Genomic DNA, 24,097 nt, shown 5'->3' on the forward strand with positions numbered 1-24,097 from the left:
ATTAGCTGCATATTTATGATATTGGTTTTTTTAAAGAATTCCACATTATTTGATTCTATTCAAATATTTATAACATGCTTGGATTGTTTGGCAGTTTCAGCAGTTATTTATGGCACAAAGACCGGGTATTTTCAGAACACTGTGGGAGAATTTTTGGAAATCATTCGAAAGTAAGCCCAAAACTATCATAGGCAAAGATCATTTGGGCAATATTTACTACGTGCACGACCATACTGATCGTACAGTAAAAAGGTAAATCAAATTATAAATCTGAGGATATTTTATTTTTTTTTAATATTACAGAGGTTACATCCCGGCAGATAGAAACAACTGGAACAACATACCGGTAGAATGGCGTGCATGGCTTACTGGTCGAAGGACCGATCCGCCGACAGAGTTGGAAGTTTTATCGAACATAAAGCGTACAAACGAGACTGTTCAACGTTTTTCACGCAATGAAACACAGGACGTGAAATTGGATTCGGAAAAGAAGATGCACATCGCATCAGGGAAAAGGCCATACCCAAAGCTGAAAGATTTAGAGCAAAGTGTTCAATCTCGAAAATGTATACCTGGGTATGAAAATAAGCGGTGAAAATGTCGAAATGTCATTCTTACAGTAAAAAAATATTATTCTTTGTAATTTCTTTACAAAGTGACACTGATGCTGTAGACATGCATCACTATGAGTTTCTTTTTTTCTATTCTTTCTTCTTCTTCTTTTTTTATAATTCATATCTTCTGATTGCATGGGAAGATGCAACAACTGCGCATGGTATTGGTTCGTTGTTTCGCTACAAGACCGATATCACGATTTTACAAATCGGTGGATGTGATGCCTGTCGATTTGAATCGTTTTTCAATTCGTCTTGACCAACGCCCTTTGAAAACACCCAAAGGTCGAATTTTGACGGTCGATTCAGAACCTCTGGCATTGTGCATCGCCGTAGAATGGTCATCTCAGCGTGCGAATGTCGACTTGGCTCGCATGCATCTAACGACACTCTGCTTCACAGCCATCGACAATCCCAATCAACTGACCAATGGACAAGTTGTGGACGATCTGTTGAAGCATTTGGAATCGGACACGATTTTCTTCATCAACGATCAGCTTCCTGAACTTGGACAGATGCAAAGAGACAAATGGGGTCCAATTATTCAATGGGCTACGGTAAGTAATGCGTTTTACTTGCGTTTCGTCGCTCAGCACTAGTATTGCACCGTTTCATTCACCACCTCTTTAACCAATTTTCATTTTCATTCTGTCTCTCTCCTTCTCTCTTCCTCTCTCTTTATCTCACTCTTTTTCCTCTCTAAACATGTACAATTGTTAAATTTGTTTATTCTTTCGGAAAAATAGTGCAGTAGCATATTTAAATTATACATTATATTGCATTAATTATTATTTGTATTCATGGAAAATTTACTGCATATAAGTAAGAGATGTGCAGTTTAAGAGATGTTTTCGAATGTTATACTTTAAAGCAGTTGTTTATAAAATTATTCTTCAAATGGAAACTTTTGAACTTAAAGCATATTACAACTTTACAGTGCTATTTTTATGCATTTTCTTGATTACTGGTAAATATAAAATGTATGTAAATAACCTATTGGTTGTACTGTATAAGGTGCTTAAAAAAGTGGAAAGCTTTGTGTTACTTTTGTTCTTACTTTTTCCCGTAAGTTGTTGCTGTTGTATTTTAAGCATCGATTTGGTGTATCATTGGCAACACCATCGGTGACCATGTTCCCACCAACGCTCGCGGCAAACAGCGTTGCTACGATGCGTCAGTATTTTCTCAGTCGAAATTGGTGTTGGCTTTTGGGATGCAAATTTGCCGTCGACTCGTTGAACAGCGTACTTTTGACACTGGCAGCCTGTGAACATCGGCTCGACGTTACCGAAGCGGTCGATTTGGCCACGTTGGAAAGGCAATTTCAAACAAACCGTTGGGGTCGAATTGAATGGGCCCACGATTTGGAAGAGCAGGAGTTGAGGTGTCGCGTGTCGGCTGGCTTGCTATTTGCCAAATTTGCCTGTTTAGAATGAGAACAAAATACAAACGCAACAATCATCGAATATTCGATTGCCAAGCTCAGGATAATTTTTATTCCTTATTATTATTATTATTATTATTATTGTCATCTTCGTCATAAATTTGACTTTTTTTTGTTCTTGATCTATGCATGCATGCATGTATGTATTGTTTTGAAGCACTTACACGCACAAAACCACACAGAGACGTACAGACACGCACACGCACAGAAACTCAGTTGGAAGAAGTGGCGCCATTTTTGATCGAATTAAGGAATGGCACGTTGGATTTCTCTTAGCTCGTTTTGTTTTTGTTTTGTAAAGGCTTATGTTGACCCGCTGACCACCGTGACAGGAAAGAGGAAGAAAGTGACGACCAGAAAAGAAGAAGAAGCAGAAGAACAAGAAGAAGAAGATGATGATGATGAAGAGGAGGAGGAAGAGGACAAAGCACACACAGATACAGACACACACAGACACACAGACACTACGTATGCTTGACCAATCAATCACCTATAAAGTTGCACGCGATCAATGATGCGTGTTGTAAAGAAGCATGCGCAGCTTTTCCAATTCGCCACGAAGCATGGACAGTTCGGTACGCAGTTGTAAATTTTCTTGTTCCAAATAGACGACACGCAGTGCAATTTGTTCCTCTTTCATGCGTCTGGATTCACGGGAACGTCTGGCCGATTCGTTGTTCCGCTTCCTACGTTCCCAGTAATTGTTGTCTTTCATATGTTCCGGCACAGGTTCGGCTTTTTTCTTCGGCGTCGTGGGCGTGGTGCTGTGGGCCGGAAACGACAGCGCCACCGGACCTCCGCCCCCGCCACCGCCATTGGTGATGGTGGTGGTGGCCAGGACTGTCGTCGACGGCTGACTGAATACCGTCGGCATTTGGACAGTATACGACGAAGGTGTGGCCGGCATGGTCGGCCCCACCCCGGTCGGCGCTGTGGTCGAAACCACGTTGCCGGTGGTCGTGGGCCCGCCACTACCGTTGACCAGAGACCCGCCGCGCCCGTTCGCCGCCCCACCCTGTTGCGCCGCTGCGGCCGCCGCCAACGCGCTCGCCTGAGTGTAAGCTGCGTACATGCTTGTCGGATTCGAAGGGTCGAAGCCAGCCGCGGACGGCCAGTACAAGCTGGACATGGCCATGTTGGCAGCGTAATTTTTCAAAGCTTTGTTCGGATCAAAACTGCCGGTCGAATGGTTACCATTCGACGGCTGTTGTTGTTGCTGTTGCTGTTGTTCAACTGTTGTCATCCTGCGCCAAGTTTCTGAATCTGGTCGTCCGTGATTTATCTTATCCTGAACTTACACAACGCTAAAAGAAAGGGAAAAAAACACACACACACACGTGTTGTTTATACAAAAGGTAAGTTCACTTACACAACTGTGAACGCGATCTGTGTTTGTCAGCGCATGAATTTTTTCTCCTTAAAAACAGCGCCTGCTTGCAGGGACCATAATTCAATTATTTGTGCATCTTATTTTTCTAAACTCGCGCCTATTGACGAATTATTATGCAAATGGTTATCTGTATTGCAATTTACAGATTCTGTTGTAAAGCTCGACTTGCACCAACAAATGAACAATAATAATAATAATCATAATCATAATCATAACCGGTAGTAAATAAGGTAAGCTTGTGTTGAACAACAAACGCGACGAATGATAGATGATTCACTGGATTTTTGATGCTTGATTAATGTGATAAATGTTCTTTTAACCAGAAAAATAAGAAATCTTCATTTGGAAAAATTTTCCACTCTGAACAACAACTATGAATAGAATGTGCATGGTGTGAATAAATTTCTACTTAGCAGTATCATGTTCGGTGTGAAGATGGGCAAGTTTGATCAATTTGATCAGAAAGAGAGAGGTTGGAATGGAATGAATTTCCGATAACAACTGAGCGTGACTCTCGAAAGCGAAATTATTTAATATGTGGAAGTTGATTACGGTCAACGTTCAGGTAGATGACGCAAGTGGTGTTCTAAAATAGAATTTTTTTCCATTTTAGAAAAAATGATCAAACGAAAATTATTTTCCAGTTGTGTAGTATACAATCATGCAAATTGTGCATCAATACTTTTTTTCCTTTTATTTAATTCTGCTTTCTTCAGTTGGATGGGAAAAACTGAACTAATTATCCAAATTATACTCGTTCGCGTTCGTATTGTTTTAGAATAATGTTCATTGGAAAATTGTATCATTCTTACAAAGGCAGGTCAGTCATCTTATCTTTTATTTCGGAAAAATTATGAAAAGCATGCAATGCAATGTTGAAAAATAGTGAACAATATGTACTGGGATTGCACCACGCAATATTTGCCTATTTGCCTTGGAAATCTACATTCGCTTTTCAATTTTCACACTAAAAGCTAATTAGATCAAAAAGGATTAAGAAAAAACAAGAGCTTATAATTGTTGGCTTGCATACATATGCGAACCTTAGTTTTTGCTCTTTTCAATAATTATCTAATAGTTGATTAATGACCGCTGGTGACCTGTCTTTGACGGCCACACTGTCTCTCGTCGCCGGAAGTGAAGCGTATGAGCTGCGCAGAGGGAGGTCAGAATCGATTCACAGTTCTTCTAGCCTAACTTTGGGCAAAGTTATCATCAATTTTTATCTATACAAGTGCATTGTGCATTTATACATATATATGTGTGTGTGTGCAAAAATTGTTACATATCGTGATATTGAAACGAATCGCGGAAGCGCCGAACAAGAAATAATATATGCGGAAATAAGCCATGCACAATGTGCACCTGTGTTCAACTTACTTTATATTCTGACGATAGGGGCTCGGTAATCGGTAAGGTAACTGATTGCGTGAAGCTGACGTGAAGATGTGGGTGCGAGCTGTGCAATAAGCAAGCCGTCTAGCTGGGATGCTTTTCCAATACTGACTAACTTTGGATAAGTATGATCGGTCGACCGAGACGGTTGTGGTTATGTCAGCTGAACTTTCGCCCTAGACGACCACCTTGATAAATGCAGTTGCGTAATCGTCGACCCTTGACCAAAAAATATACAAGATTCCGAAATGAGAAAACATCGTTGCAATAGCAGAGTTTTGAAACCGACTGCCTGCAAGGACAGTTTTGGGTTCTAATAAGCAGGTCAGTTAGCAAATGACCTCAGCAAATAGACTGGCTGAAAACTGACCAATAGCGTAGTTTTAGGACGATTGCGTGTTGATGACCCAGCCGTTGTCTCGACCATTGTCTCGATCCGGTGGGAAATTCTTCATAATCCTCAGCCCACCCTATTGTATATTTTTAACTAGCCCACTTTTAACTGCTAGGATTCCCACGACGGGCGTTGCGCAAAGCTTGTCTACGTCTAGCTTCAGACCTAGCATAGCTGGTTAGCTAATTAAGAGGACCACCGCATCCGTCGTTGGAACAGTATTTACTGTTCGGCTGTACGATTGCGTAGAGCCGGTGATGTTGCACAAGATGCAGGTGGGCGCCGGCTTGTGGACTGACGTCGATGCTGTAACCAACTAATTCACTTCCATCCCATCCTTCTTTCTCCCCCCCCCCCCTATCCCCTCATTACACCTGCTTGGATCGATACGAAATCCAGTTCAACATGTGAAGAGGTTCCACTTTCAGATCACTAAAATAAAAAAAAATATAAATGAAAAACATTATTTTGCAGACGAATTAAAGAGCATGGGCAGCTGCGTGCTTTTTCTTTTGTAAATTTACACATCGCTGAGGCTTAACTGCAACTATTCACGTCGAGCTTTCTTCCATTTATCCAGATTCTGAGCAAAGCAATGTCTATCACGTAGTGATGTGGTCCATTTTTTCCATTTGTACGATATTTTTCACTTTCATATTCATATATTCACATCTGACATAGACATCGTGTACAAAAGAGGAGTCATTAATTAAAATCCCATTGAATTGTGGCTTTGCTTGGAAATTAACACCTTTTCTTCTACTGTTTTTACACCTTTACAGTATTCATTTGTTTGCAAGTTCAATTAATATTTGCTTAATTAGCTTATTGGAAAATTAGCTTCATATTTTTTTACCGACATGCTAAGATTAGTTTGTTTGCATTTTATTATTTGCTTAATTAGCTTACTGCAAAATTAGCTTAATATTTTTTCACCGACATGTTGCTTTATTCTGTTTGCTCGTCAAATGTCAGAGGTCAAGTGTTCAGTCAACACTGTAGGTGAAGATTACTTTTTTATCACATAATTAAACATATTGCATATATTTATGTTTACATATTAAATAAATAAATACATATATATATTGGATGATTAATATTATAATCCAATTTGTATAATCATAATAACACGCAATTGAAAAGAAATATACGCTAAATAGTTTCCAAAAAAATGTTATCTGTTGTCATTAATGATGAATAAAACAACGGCGCAACATCGCACAACTTTTATATGACTGTGCTAATTACTCAAGATCTCACACACGTTAATTTTCAATTCAGGCTAATTAAAACATAACATAGTTAAAAAATATGTTGCATGAATGAAATGGTGGCATATGCTTGCAATTTCCGATACATGTATATATGTATGTGTAGATTTGGTTTTCAGATTTATTTTTCCCATCTTCTTCATGTTTTGTCTTATTTATGAGGGTCAACAATTTCCTCTTTTTTGATGGAATGTGGACGTGTGGCATTGTAGAAATGTAGAGAAAAACAAATCACGCAATGCTTTTTTGACGCCTAGTCGAGGCTGTTGCGCTCAGCTGACCGGCCCAAGTGACCCAGACGATGGTTGCGTACTTTCCAGACGACAGCCGTGCAATATAATTTTGCTTTTCGATGGTGGTTCTTCCACGTGTTGTGCCTGTCCATCATACTGATGCAACGCATCCTGCTTACTGTGCACAGATAGTCTGTCTGGTGCAGTTGTTGTTAGCGGTGAAATGAGCCCGGCCAGACGGACGGCGCGTGCTTCCCCCTGTTCTCTCTAATCATTTTTCTGCACAACCATCGGCCCCAGCGGTAAAACAGTTGTGCTTTTCAATTATTTTATTCAAGCGAGAAAAAGCGGAATGAATAATGGCTATTTTTTTGTATATTTTCCACAACAGAAGGTCTTTGGAAAAATAATGGGAGAAAAGGTGGAAATTTTTCTTTTTTCTTTTTCATTCCACCAGGGTCTTTAGGTCTAAATCGGGGTCGAGTTTCTCTATACGGTGATAGTAAAACCATGCTGCTCGCTTTGCCATTCTTTGCTACTGACCAACCAATGCACAATAATATATAATGAAACCAACTAAAATTCTGTTTTTCCATTTTCAAAATTATCAGAAAATTTTGTTTCTCTTTTATTATAATAATAATAATAATATTATTATTATTATTATTACATGTAAATTTCATAATTGCCAATTGCATCATTCTTACGCATTGCCGTGTGTAGTTTTATGCTTTCCGAGGAGGATTTGTTGCACAAATAATAATAACAACACACTGAACTTTATTCAAATTTATTTATAATTTTCAAATTAATTTCATTCAAATGCAAATAGTATATAATATGCAGTTTTGTAGATATTGATAAAATTGTAATATTTAATTTAAAAAAAGGGGGTTTTTTTCTTCAATGAATGGTATTTTTCACTGTTCCATTTTTGCATGATAGAAACAGATAGATGGATAAATTGATTTGGCTGTTGTCAGAATTCGATCTGAAAATCTTGAAGATTAGCTTATTGCATAATCGACGCCGCGTTGGTGGATCAAATAGACGAATGTCAATTTGATGATTCTTTATCTCTTTTTTCGCTTTATTTTCCTGATTTGCCTATTCCACACGTGAGCCGTGTGGAAGATCCCGTCGTGGCGGTTAGCTAATATCCATCTTCGGCGTCATTGTTGGCTTTCATCAGGGTTTCAATTTGCATTTCCATCGGCCACCTGTGTGGCGGGTTCCCTTTCAACTGACCACGGTCGGCGTTGGTGCCGATTACGCAGACGCCGAACTGATGCGCAACACTGCGTCATGGGAAAAAGCGGCGGCGAGGCTTTGATCCTTGGCGACATTGTTTTTTTACGCAATTCGCTCCCACAAGCCGCCCACGTGCTATTGTCGGGTCGAATTAAGCTTAATTGGCTGTCCGACGCCAATGTGCTCAGTCAGGGGTCAACGAAAAAAGTACAGTATCCGGAACGTGACCGCGAACAATCTCTACAGCCAACAACCAGACAGACAGTCGGTAATTTTCCACTGTCCAGGGGATGATTTACAATTACGAGTAATAGTATTTTCTCTCTCTTTTTTAAAGTAAATAAAATCAAATATATTCAGCAATAAAAATAAGTGTTACGTCATAGATTGACCGGTCACCTGGCTCGTGGTGCGTGCCGACCCAGATAAAGCTGATATAGGCACCACGACCGGGGGTGATGAGGCAATGGCCAATTGCTGATAAGATTAGACAAAAGAATTGCCACATTTCGACAGTGGAAACATTTACAACAGTTTGTTTGCTGACAAGCTGTCTGCCGTGGGCGTTGAGAAATCTTATCTCACCACAGGACAAAGGTCAAACAGGATCTGTACGCATGTCTGCGCTGTCGGCGGCATTGCACCGACAAAAACAATATCTGTGCACATTTTCTTGTTGTGAACATTTTTTTAGAAAAAAAAACATACAATCTGTTTATTTACATTAATTTTTACATTTATTACAAGAAAAAAACCTTTTGACAATAAGTAATTATTGTGATTGGATATGGTAATAATTAATAAACAAGTAATACATATATATATTTTTATTTATTTCCAATTTGCGTGTGATTTTATTGGTTTTTTCACGATAATTTCAAACATGTTTTTATTTAAACCTTCTAAATTATAATGTAATCGTGTATATGTATATATATATATATGTATATTTTTTGTTCTGATTCGTATTGCTTTGGTGCACATTTTCAGCTAATGAAATTTCAGTTCGATGTAAATTTGGCAAATGTTTTTACAACCAGCATGCTAATTTCGAAAACAAAACTGGATGATTATAAAAATCAACAATTCATTCCAGATAAGATTTTTTTTTCTAAATACCTACAATTTCAATCAATTACCTGTATATTCAGTAACGATTACCTTCTCGCGAATTAAGTTTTTTATTTAAAACAAATCGTCTCGACTTGCTTTCTATTGTAAAAAACAATGCTTGCTGTGAGAAGCATCTTGTAATACTGTATGTAAAAAATGATTTTCAAGTTTGTTAATTTTTATTGTTGTTGCGTACGATTGAAAATGTTTTATTGCATTAAAAAAACTGGAGTTTTCTTTTTAATTTTTTAAATTTCAATCTTCGTGCAATTTTTTTTCTCATTTCTGTTTATTTTAGATAAAATATTTGAATATGTAAATGTGTACGTGTTGTTGTGCCTCGTGAACAAAAAATTCGTCGTTGCCATTTGTGTAGCTGTTGCTTATTTGTGCATAAAATTGGTGATCTTTACAACAACGGGTCATCTTGGAATTGCGATAAGATATGTGCAGAAGAACAGAAAGTAGTTGTTGTCATCAATTTTTACGTCTGCGATTTACAACAAACATTTCGTTGTGTTTGTTCGGCTTATCTTTGGCAGCGGTCGGTCGGCATGACGAGTAAGCAGTGAAATGTGTGCGAATTTGAAAATTTTATTCTACTACTTTCTCAACAACAAGTGACAAACAGTTGTCGTCGTCGTGTTGAGGAAGTTGGCTTGATGACAATTTGACAACACACCAAGCAGCGTTAATAAAGTGGAAATTTTTCGCATGCTTTCTTTTTCCAATCACAACACCGTCTGGTGTCGTAGTGAGAAAATGACGTCTTTGAAAAGTTTTGTTTTCACAAATTCAATTTTAATGCAGCATTTATTGTTGTTCAACAGCTGTGTTATTGCTGTTGACAAGCATGAGCTTGCATCATTGCTTGTGTTTTTGCATTTTGCTTTGATAACTTTTAAATTATTATTATCATCATCATTGTTCGTATTATTGCTTTTTTTCGATTGAATTAATTGGTTGAACATTGATTGAATTAGGCTAATGTCGAACCTACCGATGCCAAATCTGCTATTACTTCTACTGCTGTTTTATCAACAACGTAAGAAAGAATCCTTTGTAAGGCATATGTTTTTTTCTGTTAATTTTAATTTCTAATGATAATAATAATAATAATTTTGTGCATTGTTTGTATGAATTTTAGTGCATTTAAAAGTAGAATTGACAATGACCATTTTCAGATGTTGTTGAAGCAAACCAGAGCAGCTTGGCTGAATGTTGTTTGGAAGGGAAGAAAGCCTATGCCATTTCAAAACAGTGTACCAAAACGACAGTGGAGAAGATTGACCAGGCGGGATTTTGTCCCCGAGTGGCAAGCATATGCTGTTTGGTGGCGTTTTACGAAACGAAATGTTCTGAAGGCAAGTCAATTGCTTTAGCTGGTGACAGTTGCGAAGCGTTGGATGCTCCGGGCAGGGAGCAGACGAAGGTAATGAAAATAATATATATATGTGTGTGTGTATTTTGCGAGTATTATCATTTTTTTATTCATTCATATTTTCATAACCAAATGATCAGGATGGTTGTTTTCAGGAATGTTGTGAATGTTGTTCATTGGCGAAAGAGATGAAAAAGCAAGGCAAACAATGCAACGCGCCCGTTGATTTCAGTGCCAACTGTAAAGCTGTATTCGACCAGTGTTGCCGTTATGAATCTGCTGCATCCAGGGACGAACAGTCGAACTTGCAGACGGATTTTGCTGAATTTACAGCATCTGTTTCATCAACAAGTTTGTTGATTGCAAATGATATGTATTTTGTTTCCATTTTTATTACATTTTTGAATTTTTGTTAAGCGGTTGGCTTGGATTTGTCAGAGCAGTGCAATGAAGAGGAGGAAAAATTTTGTGAACAACAATGCCGTCGGGTGCCTGGTCAAAAGTCGATCTCGTGCTCTTGTCGTGCCGGCTATATGCTTAATGCCGACGGACGAACATGCTCAGGTGAGAATTTAACAAATTGAATTGATGTTGTTGATCTGATTAAAAAATGAGCATTTTTTTTCATGCATGATGTGATCGATTGCTTTAATGTGTGTGTGTGTGTTGTGCTTTGAATGTGAACAATGTCGATAGTCGATAGTGTTTAGATGTGAATGAATGTGAGGAAAATCCACCACCTTGTGATATGGTGAGTCAGCTTTGTGAAAATACGATCGGCAGCTTTCGTTGCTCTTGCATGAATGGATTCGCATGGAACGAGACGACCAACCTTTGCGTTGGTGGGTTCAGCTTAACTGAATAGCAACGGCTTGTTTGCAGCTTGTTTTGCATAACAGTTCTTTTTTATCCTTTCTTCATTTCGAGTATCGTAGAGGAGAAAAATTTTTCAGACATTGACGAATGTTTGCTTTTTCGTGACAATTGTATTGCTGGCCAACGTTGTATCAATACAATTGGGTAAGCATGTGGAAGCAGTGAAAAAATTTTTTTTAATTAATTAAATTCAAAATGCTTGCTGTTTTTTGCAAAATTGAATGAATGAATGAATAGAAAAAAAATTACTAAGCTTATGTTTAGTTCGTGGCGTTGCATTCGAACGATGAGCTGTGGAACGGGATATTATTTGGATTCAGAAAGCGATTCTTGCGTTGGTAAGAATGTGCATTGAAATGACAATTATGCGAGCAATTAATTTTTCTTTTGTATGCATTGCGATTTGCTTGGTTATTATTTTTATTTCCATTTGTTCAGGTGAAATTTTGTTGCAATTTTCAAAATCTGTCCAATGAATGGCCTGTTTCAGATATCGACGAATGCGCTTTGGGCACGCACAACTGCGGACCGGGATTCACGTGTCGCAACACACACGGCAGTTTCCGCTGCGAGAGGCGCTTTTGTCCTTCCGGTCAACAGTGGAATAGCACGGCAAAACGTTGCGTTACAATCAGCGGTTGCAGTCATGGCTTCTATTTAGCTTCGGATGGTTCTTGTCAAGGTAATGTTAATTTCCAATTGACGATGTGTAGATATTTCTTCAAATGTAGATGTAAACGAGTGTTTAACTCCTGGAACGTGTTTGCCAAATCAACATTGTGAAAATACGCACGGTACATACATATATGTATATATATATGTGGAAATTGTTTAACATGCATATTGATGCATATTAATTCCATACTACCTCAGGTTCTTATTATTGTAAAGATTTGCCTCGTGCTTGCGCACCTGGATATCAATTGAATCCAGTCACTAGTGTCTGCGAAGGTGTGCAAGTATATGTATTTTTTTCAAATTTTATTTATCTTTTTTTTACAATTTTATTCATTTAAAATGAAGATATTGACGAATGCATGAAAGGAACTCACACGTGTCCGAATGTAGAATCGTGCGTAAACAGTATAGGTGGTTATCGTTGCGAATGTAGATCAGGATTTCGATTTAACTCTGTTATTAAAAAATGTGAAGGTTTGTCTTGCAACAAGTTGATGCCAGAAAAAAATTCCACTATTGATTGTTTGAAACTTTTCAGATATCAATGAATGCCAAAATCGTAGCAGTGTATTGTGTTCGACGCACGGCAGTTGCGTAAATACTGTAGGTTCGTTTCATTGCGTCTGTGATCCTGGATATGAATTGTCGTCGGATGGTCGGCAGTGTGTTGGTATGGAAAATTGACATTATTTATTCATTTATTTATTTATCATTTTAATTGTTCTATTTTGCATATTTTGCTTTACACAAAGACGTGGACGAATGTCGCACAGGAACTGCCCAGTGTGAGCACCGTTGCGTCAATATACCAGGCTCTTATCAGTGTGTCTGCGAGCGTGGCTATTCACTGGGCGTGGATGGTCGAAGTTGTGTTGACATTGATGAATGTAAAATGTGGAACACGCAAGGGACAGCCATGTGTATGGGCAAATGCATCAACACGGCCGGATCGTTCAGGTGCGAATGCCCACCGGGATTTCGTCTGAATTCTGATTCACGAACATGTGAAGGTAATTTTTTGTATATGTATATTTATGCAATTCATTCATTCATTCATTGGTTTGTTTGTTTGTTGCAGATATTGACGAATGTCAACAAGGATTGTGTTCCAAAGATGATGACATTTGTGTCAATTTGTACGGAGGTTACAGATGTCACCAAATTATTTGCCCCCAAAATTATCAACGTGACTTACGTTTCAAAAAGTATGTAGATTTATAGATGTGAATTGTTGTTTATTTATTTGTTCTTTAATCCAACTAACCAATGAATTGCATGCACAGATCATTTTTTTAGATGTTTCAATGCAAGTTTGTTGTTTGTTTGTTTGTTTGTTTGTTTGCTTGCTTCGTATATGTATGTTTTAGCCGTTGCACGCGTAAAACGTTGTTTTGCTTGCCTTCGGATCGCGATTGTATGAACGCACCAATGTCGATATTGTACAATTTCATTGCGTTGACCAACGAATTGCGGTTCCAAGATTTCGGCATGAACGCGTTGCCGTTGATCACATTCAACGGTCCGGTGAACGTGGAAACTTCGGTCCAATACGAGCTGCAGCTGGACCGAGTGGTCACGTTGGGTTCCAAAACAGTGAAGCCGGCCACCAGGGCTTCGTTTTCGGTCCAGAAGCTAATCACCAAGCCCAACGCGGCCGTGTTGAATCTGATCGAACCACTCCAAGGACCCCAACAAGTGGATTTGGATTTGATCATGCATTTTCGACATGCGGGCAATTTTGGCGGTCGTTCGTTGAGCAAAATCGTCCTCCACGTATCGGAATACAAAGAAAATCATTTCAGTTTGTTTTGAAAATTTGAAAAACACCGCATGCAAGCTGCATGTCGCTTTCGAGATGATTGTCTGTTTGATTTTCAGCTACAGTAACAAGCAAAATAGTAGGAAAAAAGAAAAAAACCAAAAAATAAAAATAACACACAAAAAAATTTTCTAATCCACCCTGGTCACTTTCAGTTCTGTAAGAGATGGTTACACGTGTTGGAAAAAGTGCAACCCGTTGGATATTGGCTGTTTGGCAAATCGAACCTATTCCATCAGTTATCAGTTCATCGCCTTGCCTGAAATGTCGCCCCGTTTGAAGGGGCCGCTGGAAATAAGCCGTGTTTATCCGGAACAAGCAAGTCATCGACGTTGGCCTTTACGAGTTCAATATTCCATCATTGACAATCCGTCGAGACGTTACGATGTACAACAACAAGATAACACGGGTTAGTTGTTGTCGTTTTCAAATGTTCAGAATTCATTAATTTTGTGAAAGGAAAACAATGTGTGGTGTTTCTTTTTTTAATTTTTAGGAATTATATATATGAAATATCCGATTACAAAGAAAACCAACGAAATTATTCGATTGGAGATGAAAATTTACAGCAGCACTAACGTGCTTACTGAGCAAAACTATGCCTACATAAGTGTATTTAGTTAGTTCGAATTAGTGTAGCTAAAAATTGCTGATTTCATAGCGAAATTATTTCCTAGTCTCCTCTGTTAGTATAGTACATTTTGCCCTAAACAATAGGGTCCTACGTGTCAAAAATACTACTCGGCAGCAGTAGATGATCTTTGATTTATCCATAACATCTGTAATGCACAAACTCATCCAATCTGTTCAACATCAATCACTGTTGATAGGGTGCTGAAAAGCATCATCCATCGTTAAAATGTGTACTTTTCATTTCACAACATTTTTTTTATCAAAAGTAACAAGTAAAACATATCAATCGTGCAAAGAAGAAGCCCTTATTCCACTTCGAGAACCTTTCATCTGTACTGCTGCTGCGTAAGCAGTTGAAACAGAATTCAATTTCCATTGCCATCAGGCTAAAAATTACAATTGAAACTACCAATGCAAAATAGCAGCGTATACAAATAAATGACAAATAAATAATACGTGGAGAATGGATCATTTATTAGCTGTATGCAAGTGGAAAAATGTTATGCCAAGGTGCAAAAATTGTTGTGAAAAACAAAATCAAAGTTAACATATAACTAACTAGTGATTGAACAAAAATCATACTTGCTCATTAAATTATATAATTAATAAACAGCATAATTATTACTGGAATAATATTAGCACATCTAAACATTTTTTGAACATCATCATTCATATAAATTCATTCACAAAATAATGCAATACATTGACGTATAATATTTATATAAATTTACAAAAATGAAATAAAAATAAATTTTATACTAATTAATATTCGTTATGAGGAAAATTATGCTCCTGTAATTTTCCATAAATATCTTATACATGTGACCTATTTCATACTACTGTAGTTTCAATATTTTTTCATAAAGATCGCATTAAAATGAAACAAACAACAAATAGAAAACTTTTAATGGATTTTTAAACAAATTCAACATTTACTTTTAACACCTAATAGCTTGTAAAATGTAAATTTGTTGATTTTGCATTTTCAAATTTTCCAGTGGAGGCGGTGTTTATTTATACTTGAGCATGTTTTGAAAAGTACCGTAGGCCGTCATTGATCACCGTGAACTTGCGTCACGTAAGTAGTGATCGCTCGCTGGCGCTGCTTTGATTACGTGGGTGTTTTTGCTGCCCGACGGTTGTCTTTTCGAAACTTCATCGCCGTTTTAGGTATTTCATGCGCTTTTCTGCTTTGTTTTATTTCCACTGTTGCGTAAAATTTCACTGATCGTATGTTTCTCTGGAACGCTCAGTTTGGCGAATCGCGGTTGTTTGTCAGGCATTTTTCGAAAGCGACATTTTTGCAATTTTTATCTAAATTCAGCATTAAACATGCGCTGTTGCTTTTTTTCGAAGCATTTCCCATTTAAACATTAACTTTAAATTGCCTTTTTACATTGTAGAATAATTTGAACATGGCGGCCATACGTAAAAAGCTCGTGATTGTCGGCGATGGCGCCTGTGGCAAAACTTGTCTTTTGATTGTATTCAGCAAGGATCAGTTCCCCGACGTGTACGTGCCTACAGTGTTCGAGAACTATGTGGCGGATATTGAAGTCGACGGGAAGCAGGTATTGCAATGATGGCCAGTTGATTTTTCAGCTTATGAACTATTGCTGCATGCGCACGCAAGTCAATTTTTCTACGATGACTCAGCATGCGTGGAATTTTTTCCACACGCACAACTTTTGGTCATGGTTGAAAATTTCAGGTCGAACTCGCTCTATGGGACACTGCCGGTCAAGAGGACTATGATCGTCTGCGACCTTTGTCCTATCCTGACACGGATGTCATTTTGATGTGCTTTTCCATAGACTCGCCAGATTCTCTTGAAAACATCCCGGAAAAGTGGACTCCTGAGGTAAGCCGATTTGAAAATTTTTATTATTTCTTCCATCAAAGCTAGTCGAAGTACCAAGTTTGCCTTGACTTCCATCAAATAAAGAAATGATTGAAAATGTCATTTCTGACATTTACCAAGTTGTTATGCACGAGCGATAATTGTTATGTTCGTTTAATGGAAATTTTACTATTCAAAATTTTGTTCATTTCGTAATTTCAGACTTATGAGTCATGAGTATGAGTAAGAATTTTTTAATTGTTCTTTTTTTAATCATTGCTATTATTAAGTGATCGAAACTAGTTGTTGTGTGTGTAAAGAGACGCACGCGCACGCGCGCGTTTGTGTGCCTTCTTTTATTTGTTTTGCATATGGTTTGAAAAATTGTAAATTAACTAGTGTGCAGTTTTTGAAGAGTTGAATTCTATAAATATAATAAATTGCTGCAAACAAGAATCGAGTTCAATTTGTTTATTTGATGTAGTTCGATGAGTTCCATCTGCTTTTCTTAATTCAATGATAAAAATAATGCAATTCCGGTAATCAGTTTGTGCTCTGATGTATATTCGATTTTGTAGGTGCGTCATTTTTGCCCTAATGTGCCAATCATTTTGGTTGGGAACAAAAAAGACTTGCGTAATGATCCGCAAACGTTGCGAGAGCTCGGCAAAATGAAGCAAGAGCCCGTAAGAACTGAACAGGGCAAAGGAATGGCGGAACAGATAGGTGCCTATGCATATTTGGAGTGCTCTGCAAAAACTAAAGAGGTATTTTTAAAATATTTTTTCTTTAATGTTAATATTAAACTATTTTTTTTGTTGTTCGTTGTTTCAGGGCGTTCGTGAAGTATTTGAAACAGCAACCAGAGCAGCTTTGCAAGTTAAAAAGAAAAAGTCTAGAAAATGTTCAATCCTTTAGGTAATTAATTTGATGAATAATTCGAATATTGTTTTCTTTTTGTTCTACTCTTGCAAAATACAAATAAATAGACAATTTGTGTTTTTTGTAGAAACTGAGAGAGAACTGGTATTGTTGGCGAGATATAAATTAAAAAAATCTGTTCGTTCAGTCAGTCCATTGACGCTTCACACACACACACGGCTTGCATTTTTTTTCATTTCATTTTTTGAATCTTTGAGCTTCCTGTTGTCATCTTATGCAACGGTACGGCTTGTTTCACGCACTTTTATAATTGTATATCACACGCCCATTATTGAGTAACGAAGTTGTTATTATTCTTATTAATTATTCTTATTATTACTATATTACTATTTTACTGGTGAAAAAAATGAATGCTCTGACGATGTGGTCTTTTGTTTTCTTGAGACGAACGCGTCATGTGCGTGTTGCTTAAAATGATCCGCTGACTTGCTGGTTATTCTTCTTCTTCTTCTTCTTCTTCGTTTGCTGTTTTCGAATACATTTTTTGGGCATCTGCGTTGAACTGTGTATACTCGTTGTGATAACAACCTTTTCGGTTATCCGTTTGTTTCTGCCGTAGTGTTATTCGTGTCTATCTTTTTTTCCCCTCCATCGAAAAAATGAACAAAAAATATTGTATCTTTAGACGTAATTTAGCGATTCAACCGGAAATAAAATTTCAAATTTACACACTCATATATGTATTTTTAGTTTCATTGTTTTTTTCTATTATTTTTTTTCATCTTCATTCTTTGAAGATTTCCACATGCAACTTCAATAAGACTAAGTAAGAGCAGTAAGGAGAAAAAAAATATATATCTATGTATAGACACGTTGGTTTCCTGCTTTGTTTTCTGACTCTAGATGATGAAAGAGTCGACGACTGTGATGATGCATCCACATTGTTGCTCATTTGAGAGTTTGCTCGCATTCGTTGTTGCCAAGCAACGAACCGTGGCTGTTGTGTGTAAATTTAGGTGTGGAGTGGTGTTTCAATGTCGACAGACGGTCGTCGGTCCCACGTTTGGAATAGTTTCAGAAGAAAAAAATCAGGTAAAAAAAAACAATGAATGACCACCGATTTCAACAATTCAATTTTATTTTTCATTATGCGAAATTTATTTATTCAGAATCGATAGACAAAGGACGGCGCCGATTGGACAACAACGGCACTTATGGAACGGTGCGCGAAACTTTGCTTCGATTGGTACCTCGTAATTCGCTGTGTCGCATGTTTTGTCGTGGTAGTAAATGCAAATATTGCAATCCTGATTTGGTACCGGACAATATGAAAATCATCGACGGCATCTATTCCACATGGTGAGTGAGTGAATTTTTAATCCGGTGAAGAGGCAGACAAAGACAAAGGAAAAGCATCGTATATCAATGTAGAATTGTTGATAATTTTATGTTTGTTTTGTTTCAGGATAACTGAGGATATATTGGCAATTGCAAGACCGTCCGATGAGGGTATCGAACGGTTCCAGTTGATTGAGCAGTTGGCTAAATGCGGTGTGAAGAGTATTTTCAATTTGCAGCTACCGTTCGAACATGCCCATTGCGGAAATCCACTCACTGAGCACGGATTCAGCTATGATCCGGAAATTTTCATGGAACACGGCAGTTCAGTGCATTGAAAAATATGAAACTTTTTCTTGATCTCAGTTCCTTTTCCTCCAAAAACCCCCTTAACCCCCAAGTTTGCCTCCGCTTTGCACTAATCCTTCATCTTTCAGTGGCCCATTACAATTTCGGTTGGCCAGATTTCGGCATTGCGTCAGTTGAACAAATTTTGGACGTTGTCAAAGTGATGCAGCACGCTCTCGACACTGGTGGCAAAGTGAGTTTTTGGTGATATTGAATAATCGATCGATTGATTGATCCATTGATTGATTGGTTGTGTTGATCGACTGAGAAATGGACGCATGCAATTTAAGAAGATAATATTATTCTTATTAACATTTTAAATTATTTATTTGTTCATTTTCATCAGTATGGTTGTAATGCAGTTGATGTTGTGAAATTTGATAAACTACTTGAATTAACACACACACACATACACGTATATATATAGATAGATGGATAGATTTTTTCTCTCTAGCACACTCTATAGCTTTTTCACTTTTCAAATCTCTTTTACGTCATCAGAAAATTTTGTGACAGATTTCGTGTAGGCGAGGCGGGTGGAATTCAATTTGTTCAACTTTCCGTCGGCTTTTCCGTCGATTTTTAAGCTTTCGAAATCGGTCGATAACACACACACACACACACTGGCAGCAAACTTCTTGGCTTTTTTTTTCTTTTGGCCGTCTTCAAAATTCGACAATATTTTTCTTTCTCTTTCAACATCAACGTCCCCCCCTGGAATAGCTAATTTGCATATTTCATTCTCCTTGTGAAAAATGAATTATTATTATTATTTGAAAATATTTCAAAACGCCAACAAAACTGCTCCATTTGTTTGTTTGTTTGTTTATTTTTTTGTTGTCTTCTCATTTCCGGCGTCTGGTCTTGGCTATAGCACGTGTTTGTTTGTTCAATGCATTGCTTTTTGTTGTTGTTGTTTCGCTGAATTTGTCGATCGATTAAAAGAAGAGGCGGGCGGGAGGGGACGAGCAGGTTTTTATATTTTTCGTTTAAATTTTTTACGCAGATTTTTAAGTGATCAAATTTGTGTTGCGAAAAAAAAATTTTTTTTTGATTTTTAAATTCATCTGTTTATTGATTTATTAAAAAAGAAAAACGGAAATAAATGACCGTGATTGAATTCAATTTGTCGGAAATGAAAAAAGTTGCGTCATCGATGAATGTGAAACGAACGATTTGCGCTCGTCTCTTGTTGTGATGTTCTTAATTTAGCGAACGACTCAGTGACTGACTGAGACTAGTGTGAGTCATGCGAAAATTATTTCTGACAAAAAAAGCGGTCCAATTGATTAAAATATGCAAATTATTTATTTTTTTTATTTTATAATCAAATATTTATTTATTTATTTATTTTGTTTAGATTGCTGTGCATTGTCATGCAGGTTTGGGAAGAACGGGCACTTTGATTTGTTGCTTTTTGATTTGGAATCGCGCTTGGACAGCTGAACAAGCTTTGCAACACGTACGATCTCGCAGGTAGAATGTTGGAATTTGTTCTTGTTTGTTTGTTTGTTTTGTATGCAAATTTATCAGACCCGGCTCTGTGCAAAGTGCGAGTCAACAGTCGCAGGTGGAAAATTTCCAAGCGTTCGTCGAATCGTTGAAGCCCGTTTTTGATTCCAAGTACAAAAGCAGCATAACTACAGAAATATTTATTTATTTATTGTTTTGTTTTTCAGTTTAGATTTTGACGAGCATCTGAAACGACAAGCGTTAGTGCTTTACGGTTTGGAAGCTCGAGTTTTGAAAAACATTCCAAAGGTGAGAGCATATACACACAGTACAAAAGTAGTAATATAGCAGAGTCATTCTTGGCATGCCGACCGGCAAGTTTGTTGACCACTGTCCAACAAAAGGTCACAAAAGGTGATTGCATGGGTGGGTTTGGGGGGGGGGGGGTTGACCGCGCTGTGAACATGATGTATGTCGTTCATCGAAGCAAAATCAAAATGAGAAAAGATAAAAATCTACCACATACACGTGTATATACAACAATTAGGTCACAGTCAATGTTGAAATAAATTATGTAAAATATTTGAAGAAAAATTATATTTGAAAAAAAAAATTTTTTTTTCTTTAAATAAATATAGATTGCGTTTGTCGTGTGTGAAGTTTTGCTTGAATTGTTCGGATTGAAACGTAGCGGTCACGTGCGAGCTTTTCTGCAAAATGAAAGCAGCCTGGAAAAGTGGTCAGTGGACACTCGTGGTAATTTGATGCACCACGTTGACCACCAAGTCGATGCTCCTTCCGACACGATCAAGTCACCTTCGGCCAATCCGATAACATTCGCCAACGTGATCAATTTGATGCAATCTACCAACTTTCATACTGTAGACAATGCCGTACAACAATTGCAAGTAGGAATTGTATTTTTTTTCTGTGCATTAAAAAAATGAATTGTTAAAAATAAATTAATATATATTATCGAAATAACTTTTTCAACGTATTTATTTATTTAATAAATATTCTTTATACGTTCTGTTTTTATCAAGAAGAAATTGCGAGTTTTCATTTTAATCAATTTATGTGTAAAATATGTGAAGAGAGGAAGGATGTGTTGTTGTTAAGTTGATTTTTATCAGGACTGGTTGAACAGGGAAAATTTCAACCAACGGTGGTTCCATTTGGCTGACCATTTTAATCCGGTTCATCAATTAACACTGCTCGGATGTTGGTTTTGTTCACTGAAAGAGCCGATGTTGAACAGCTTCAATTCGGCAAGCTTGTTCGACTCGCAGCTCATTACCGGTGCATGTGCATTTTCAGACAATCATCATCGATTATCCAGGGTTTGTTTGTTTGCTTGATAAACAAAATTTTTTCATTAATTATATGAATATATATTTTTTTGTGTTCTTTTCAAGGGCCAGTTCACAACAACGATGTACATTTGTCGAACGTTCGTCTTGCTCAGTAGTCGAGATGTGGACGACCATAGCTGCCGGACGTTGGAGATGTGCCGCGATTTGTTGACACGGTGGTTCGCCAGCGATGCCGATGCCGTCAACGTTCGCCGGGCGTTGGACAGTGTTTTCCACTCTGTGGTCAGCGAGCTGAATTTGGATGACAATTTCAATTTGCCGGCTCGATAAACTGCTTCTGCTTTTACCAAAGTTGACCAATTTTTACTAATCAAATTTATTATTTTAAAATTTAAATCAAATCAGTAAACCATTGCCCACATTTTCCGATTTCGGAGTTCGGTCGTCTGTCTGGTAGAGCAAAAATAAGTCTGCTAGTCATCGTCATCATCATCATCGTCGTCGTCGTCGTCGTCGTCGCGCAATTGAGTTTGGAAGCAAGCTATTTTTCAAAAAAAGAAAAATCCATAATAATAATAATAATAATAGTAGTAATACGACGGTCATTGTGCCATCGGCCGACAAATTCAGCCAATCGATCACTTTGCGTTTTTATTTTTATTCTTTTTTTATTGGGGGGTGTTCTTGTTATTTTTGCCTGTATTCTGGTCGAATTGTGTCTGCTGACGTCAACGAACGACGGTTGAGCTTGATTAAAACTTCAACAATCACTTTATTTGAGTTTGAAAAAAATACGTAGGAAAAAAACAAAGAATAAAAATGGTATATTGTGCCGCTTGTTGTGACTGGCGCATTTTACATCTTATTATTATTATTATTGATTAAACTGGTCTAATAGTTTATCACCTCAATATAGACATTTGGCAAATTTTTACAGTAATGTCAAAATAGTCAACATTTGAACTTTTGAGTATTTTTCTATTATACTGTATGTAATAAAGTGAGCATTTTTGCAATTTTTTCGTTTTATTTTCAATAGAACGTGTTGAAAAAGATTTTTGTACGAAAATTATAACAAAATTTTTTCAAATTAAGAAAAAAAAGCAATAAATTAAAATTGTACAAAATGGAATTTTAACAAGTGAATGAAGAAAAAAAAACAAGTTGAATTATATTATCTGTATGTCGTATTCATTGAGTGATTGATTGATTGATTATGGAAATTATGAATTTCATTATTCATTATTGATAGATAGATGAACACATTTTCAAAACTTTTACTTAAACAAATATTGGTGACCAACTTTATTTAACATCAATTACGATTTTTATTTGCATAAAGTTGACGTTCACATTCAATGTAACCAATTGCTGATCGTAGAAAAAATTTGCCTATCAATTAATTAACGAGTCGGTGATTTATCGCATCGTTCTTCATTAATCGTTCATCGATCGATCAGAACGGATGCACATGCGCCGTGTCTGATGGTCTGATGTGCGTGAAGCGAATAAATCAAAATGCCCAATAAACCCAAGAAAAGAAGAAAGAACTGCACATCCGGCGGAATGGTTGGTTGCATCGTGCATTGGTAAGATAAATTTTATTTATTTTTCAATTTTTCAACTATCAAACATGGCCATTTGACAGTGCAAAATTCAAGTAAAATTGTTCTTGTTTTTCAACATAATGTGAAATATTCTGCTTTTTGCTTTTCCTCTTCTGCATGCATTGTTTTTCTTTAATTCAATAAGATACAATTTATTTTGGTGGGAATATTGTGCTTCTTTGTGAGTTTATTTTTCAAATAATTAATTTTTAATTCAAGTGATTTAAAATTTGTATTGTGGTTGTGACGTTCGTAAAAGAATCGTATTTTGATAAGCAAGATCATAACAAATTTGTTCTCGTCTCCAAAGGGGAGTGTTAATTTTCCAAAGAAAAATAAAGAATAATATAAATTGCAAATAACAAATTGTGGAGATTTTCTTTTCAAAATATCAATTATAAAAATGTTGACTCTGAAATGTCGGCAAATATTCTTCTATTTACATTAACATCGTAAAAAAATAAATATCAGCTTATGTAAGTAATGTATTTTTTTGATCTTAATTGTTTGATGGTATTAGATGGAAACTGTCACGATGCAGTTATTTATGTTGCGTTATTCTTTTTCACATTCTGACTGTGTAAATACGATTTGAGAATGAATGGAAATTAGCGATAGTTTAGCAATTTCGACTCAATCGATTTTTACAACATGCAATTTTCATTGTTGACAATTTTATTAAATTAACGTAAAATTAAATTCGACGCTAAAGAAAAATATATGTCGCTGCCCTGTCACACTATCAACGGATACCGATTTGTAGAGTGGTTTTTCAAAATTGGCATATATTTTTCATTTGTCCGCGTGTGTCATTTTTGAGCACTG

The 24,097-nt window shown here is 36.9% G+C and overlaps 9 protein-coding genes across 9 annotated transcripts; 8 read left to right on the forward strand and 1 right to left on the reverse strand.

Annotated features, from left to right (window-relative positions):
• Positions 1-15: 15 nt before the first annotated feature.
• Tsp_08547 (hypothetical protein) lies at positions 16-595 on the forward strand. The gene is given in 4 exon segments (XM_003375513.1): positions 16-24; positions 37-125; positions 136-252; positions 304-595. 4 exon segments carry the CDS (start codon positions 16-18, stop codon positions 593-595), a joined length of 507 nt encoding a protein of 168 aa, XP_003375561.1.
• Positions 596-757: 162 nt separating this feature from the next.
• Positions 758-2,050, forward strand: Tsp_08548 (ATP12 chaperone family protein). The gene is made up of 2 exons (XM_003375514.1): positions 758-1,171; positions 1,706-2,050. Exons 1-2 carry the CDS (start codon positions 758-760, stop codon positions 2,048-2,050), a joined length of 759 nt encoding a protein of 252 aa, XP_003375562.1.
• Positions 2,051-2,566: 516 nt separating this feature from the next.
• Positions 2,567-3,301, reverse strand: Tsp_08549 (basic region leucine zipper family protein). Its single transcript, XM_003375515.1, has one exon. The coding sequence runs from the start codon at positions 3,299-3,301 to the stop codon at positions 2,567-2,569; it is 735 nt and encodes a 244-aa protein (XP_003375563.1).
• A 1,232-nt stretch (positions 3,302-4,533) lies between these two features.
• On the forward strand, positions 4,534-4,857 carry Tsp_08550 (hypothetical protein). The gene has a single exon (XM_003375516.1). The coding sequence runs from the start codon at positions 4,534-4,536 to the stop codon at positions 4,855-4,857; it is 324 nt and encodes a 107-aa protein (XP_003375564.1).
• Positions 4,858-7,563: 2,706 nt separating this feature from the next.
• Positions 7,564-8,286, forward strand: Tsp_08551 (protein spinster protein). Its single transcript, XM_003375517.1, has 2 exons — positions 7,564-7,572; positions 7,876-8,286. Exons 1-2 carry the CDS (start codon positions 7,564-7,566, stop codon positions 8,284-8,286), a joined length of 420 nt encoding a protein of 139 aa, XP_003375565.1.
• A 164-nt stretch (positions 8,287-8,450) lies between these two features.
• On the forward strand, positions 8,451-9,677 carry Tsp_08552 (hypothetical protein). Its single transcript, XM_003375518.1, has 2 exons — positions 8,451-8,611; positions 9,482-9,677. The coding sequence occupies exons 1-2, from the start codon at positions 8,451-8,453 to the stop codon at positions 9,675-9,677; spliced, it is 357 nt and encodes a 118-aa protein (XP_003375566.1).
• A 415-nt stretch (positions 9,678-10,092) lies between these two features.
• On the forward strand, positions 10,093-13,852 carry Tsp_08553 (putative fibulin-1). The gene is made up of 15 exons (XM_003375519.1): positions 10,093-10,150; positions 10,290-10,537; positions 10,627-10,837; positions 10,904-11,050; positions 11,197-11,328; positions 11,440-11,506; positions 11,627-11,696; positions 11,801-12,044; positions 12,094-12,156; positions 12,236-12,313; positions 12,386-12,514; positions 12,579-12,710; positions 12,793-13,050; positions 13,119-13,245; positions 13,408-13,852. The coding sequence occupies exons 1-15, from the start codon at positions 10,093-10,095 to the stop codon at positions 13,850-13,852; spliced, it is 2,409 nt and encodes an 802-aa protein (XP_003375567.1).
• A 1,696-nt stretch (positions 13,853-15,548) lies between these two features.
• On the forward strand, positions 15,549-17,250 carry Tsp_08554 (transforming protein RhoA). Its single transcript, XM_003375520.1, has 5 exons — positions 15,549-15,662; positions 15,896-16,063; positions 16,204-16,353; positions 16,911-17,099; positions 17,167-17,250. Exons 2-5 carry the CDS (start codon positions 15,908-15,910, stop codon positions 17,248-17,250), a joined length of 579 nt encoding a protein of 192 aa, XP_003375568.1. The 5' UTR covers positions 15,549-15,662; positions 15,896-15,907.
• Positions 17,251-18,196: 946 nt separating this feature from the next.
• Tsp_08555 (protein tyrosine phosphatase domain-containing protein 1) lies at positions 18,197-20,383 on the forward strand. The gene is made up of 5 exons (XM_003375521.1): positions 18,197-18,306; positions 18,384-18,573; positions 18,680-18,881; positions 18,977-19,093; positions 20,261-20,383. Exons 1-5 carry the CDS (start codon positions 18,249-18,251, stop codon positions 20,378-20,380), a joined length of 687 nt encoding a protein of 228 aa, XP_003375569.1. The 5' UTR covers positions 18,197-18,248; the 3' UTR covers positions 20,381-20,383.
• The last annotated feature ends 3,714 nt before the right edge of the window (positions 20,384-24,097 follow it).

Source organism: Trichinella spiralis, assembly GCF_000181795.1.
Source record: "Trichinella spiralis strain ISS 195 chromosome Unknown Scfld5, whole genome shotgun sequence".
NCBI lineage: Eukaryota > Metazoa > Nematoda > Enoplea > Trichinellida > Trichinellidae > Trichinella > Trichinella spiralis.

Coding starts and splice junctions, on each gene's coding strand:
- Tsp_08550 (XM_003375516.1), top strand. CDS start 4,534: ATGACCGCTGGTGACCTGTCTTTGACGGCCACACTGTCTCTCGTCGCC.
- Tsp_08553 (XM_003375519.1), top strand. CDS start 10,093: ATGTCGAACCTACCGATGCCAAATCTGCTATTACTTCTACTGCTGTTT. Junction 12,314..12,385: donor AGTCACTAGTGTCTGCGAAG/GTGTGCAAGTAT, acceptor TTTAAAATGAAG/ATATTGACGAATGCATGAAA. Junction 13,051..13,118: donor TGATTCACGAACATGTGAAG/GTAATTTTTTGT, acceptor TGTTTGTTGCAG/ATATTGACGAATGTCAACAA.
- Tsp_08548 (XM_003375514.1), top strand. CDS start 758: ATGCAACAACTGCGCATGGTATTGGTTCGTTGTTTCGCTACAAGACCG. Junction 1,172..1,705: donor CAATTATTCAATGGGCTACG/GTAAGTAATGCG, acceptor TTGTATTTTAAG/CATCGATTTGGTGTATCATT.
- Tsp_08555 (XM_003375521.1), top strand. CDS start 18,249: ATGTCGACAGACGGTCGTCGGTCCCACGTTTGGAATAGTTTCAGAAGA. Junction 18,574..18,679: donor GACGGCATCTATTCCACATG/GTGAGTGAGTGA, acceptor GTTTTGTTTCAG/GATAACTGAGGATATATTGG. Junction 19,094..20,260: donor CTCTCGACACTGGTGGCAAA/GTGAGTTTTTGG, acceptor TATTTTGTTTAG/ATTGCTGTGCATTGTCATGC.
- Tsp_08554 (XM_003375520.1), top strand. CDS start 15,908: ATGGCGGCCATACGTAAAAAGCTCGTGATTGTCGGCGATGGCGCCTGT. Junction 16,064..16,203: donor TTGAAGTCGACGGGAAGCAG/GTATTGCAATGA, acceptor TGAAAATTTCAG/GTCGAACTCGCTCTATGGGA. Junction 17,100..17,166: donor GCTCTGCAAAAACTAAAGAG/GTATTTTTAAAA, acceptor TCGTTGTTTCAG/GGCGTTCGTGAAGTATTTGA.
- Tsp_08549 (XM_003375515.1), bottom strand. CDS start 3,301: ATGACAACAGTTGAACAACAGCAACAGCAACAACAACAGCCGTCGAAT.
- Tsp_08552 (XM_003375518.1), top strand. CDS start 8,451: ATGAGGCAATGGCCAATTGCTGATAAGATTAGACAAAAGAATTGCCAC. Junction 8,612..9,481: donor CAAACAGGATCTGTACGCAT/GTCTGCGCTGTC, acceptor CCATTTGTGTAG/CTGTTGCTTATTTGTGCATA.
- Tsp_08547 (XM_003375513.1), top strand. Junction 253..303: donor ACTGATCGTACAGTAAAAAG/GTAAATCAAATT, acceptor TTAATATTACAG/AGGTTACATCCCGGCAGATA.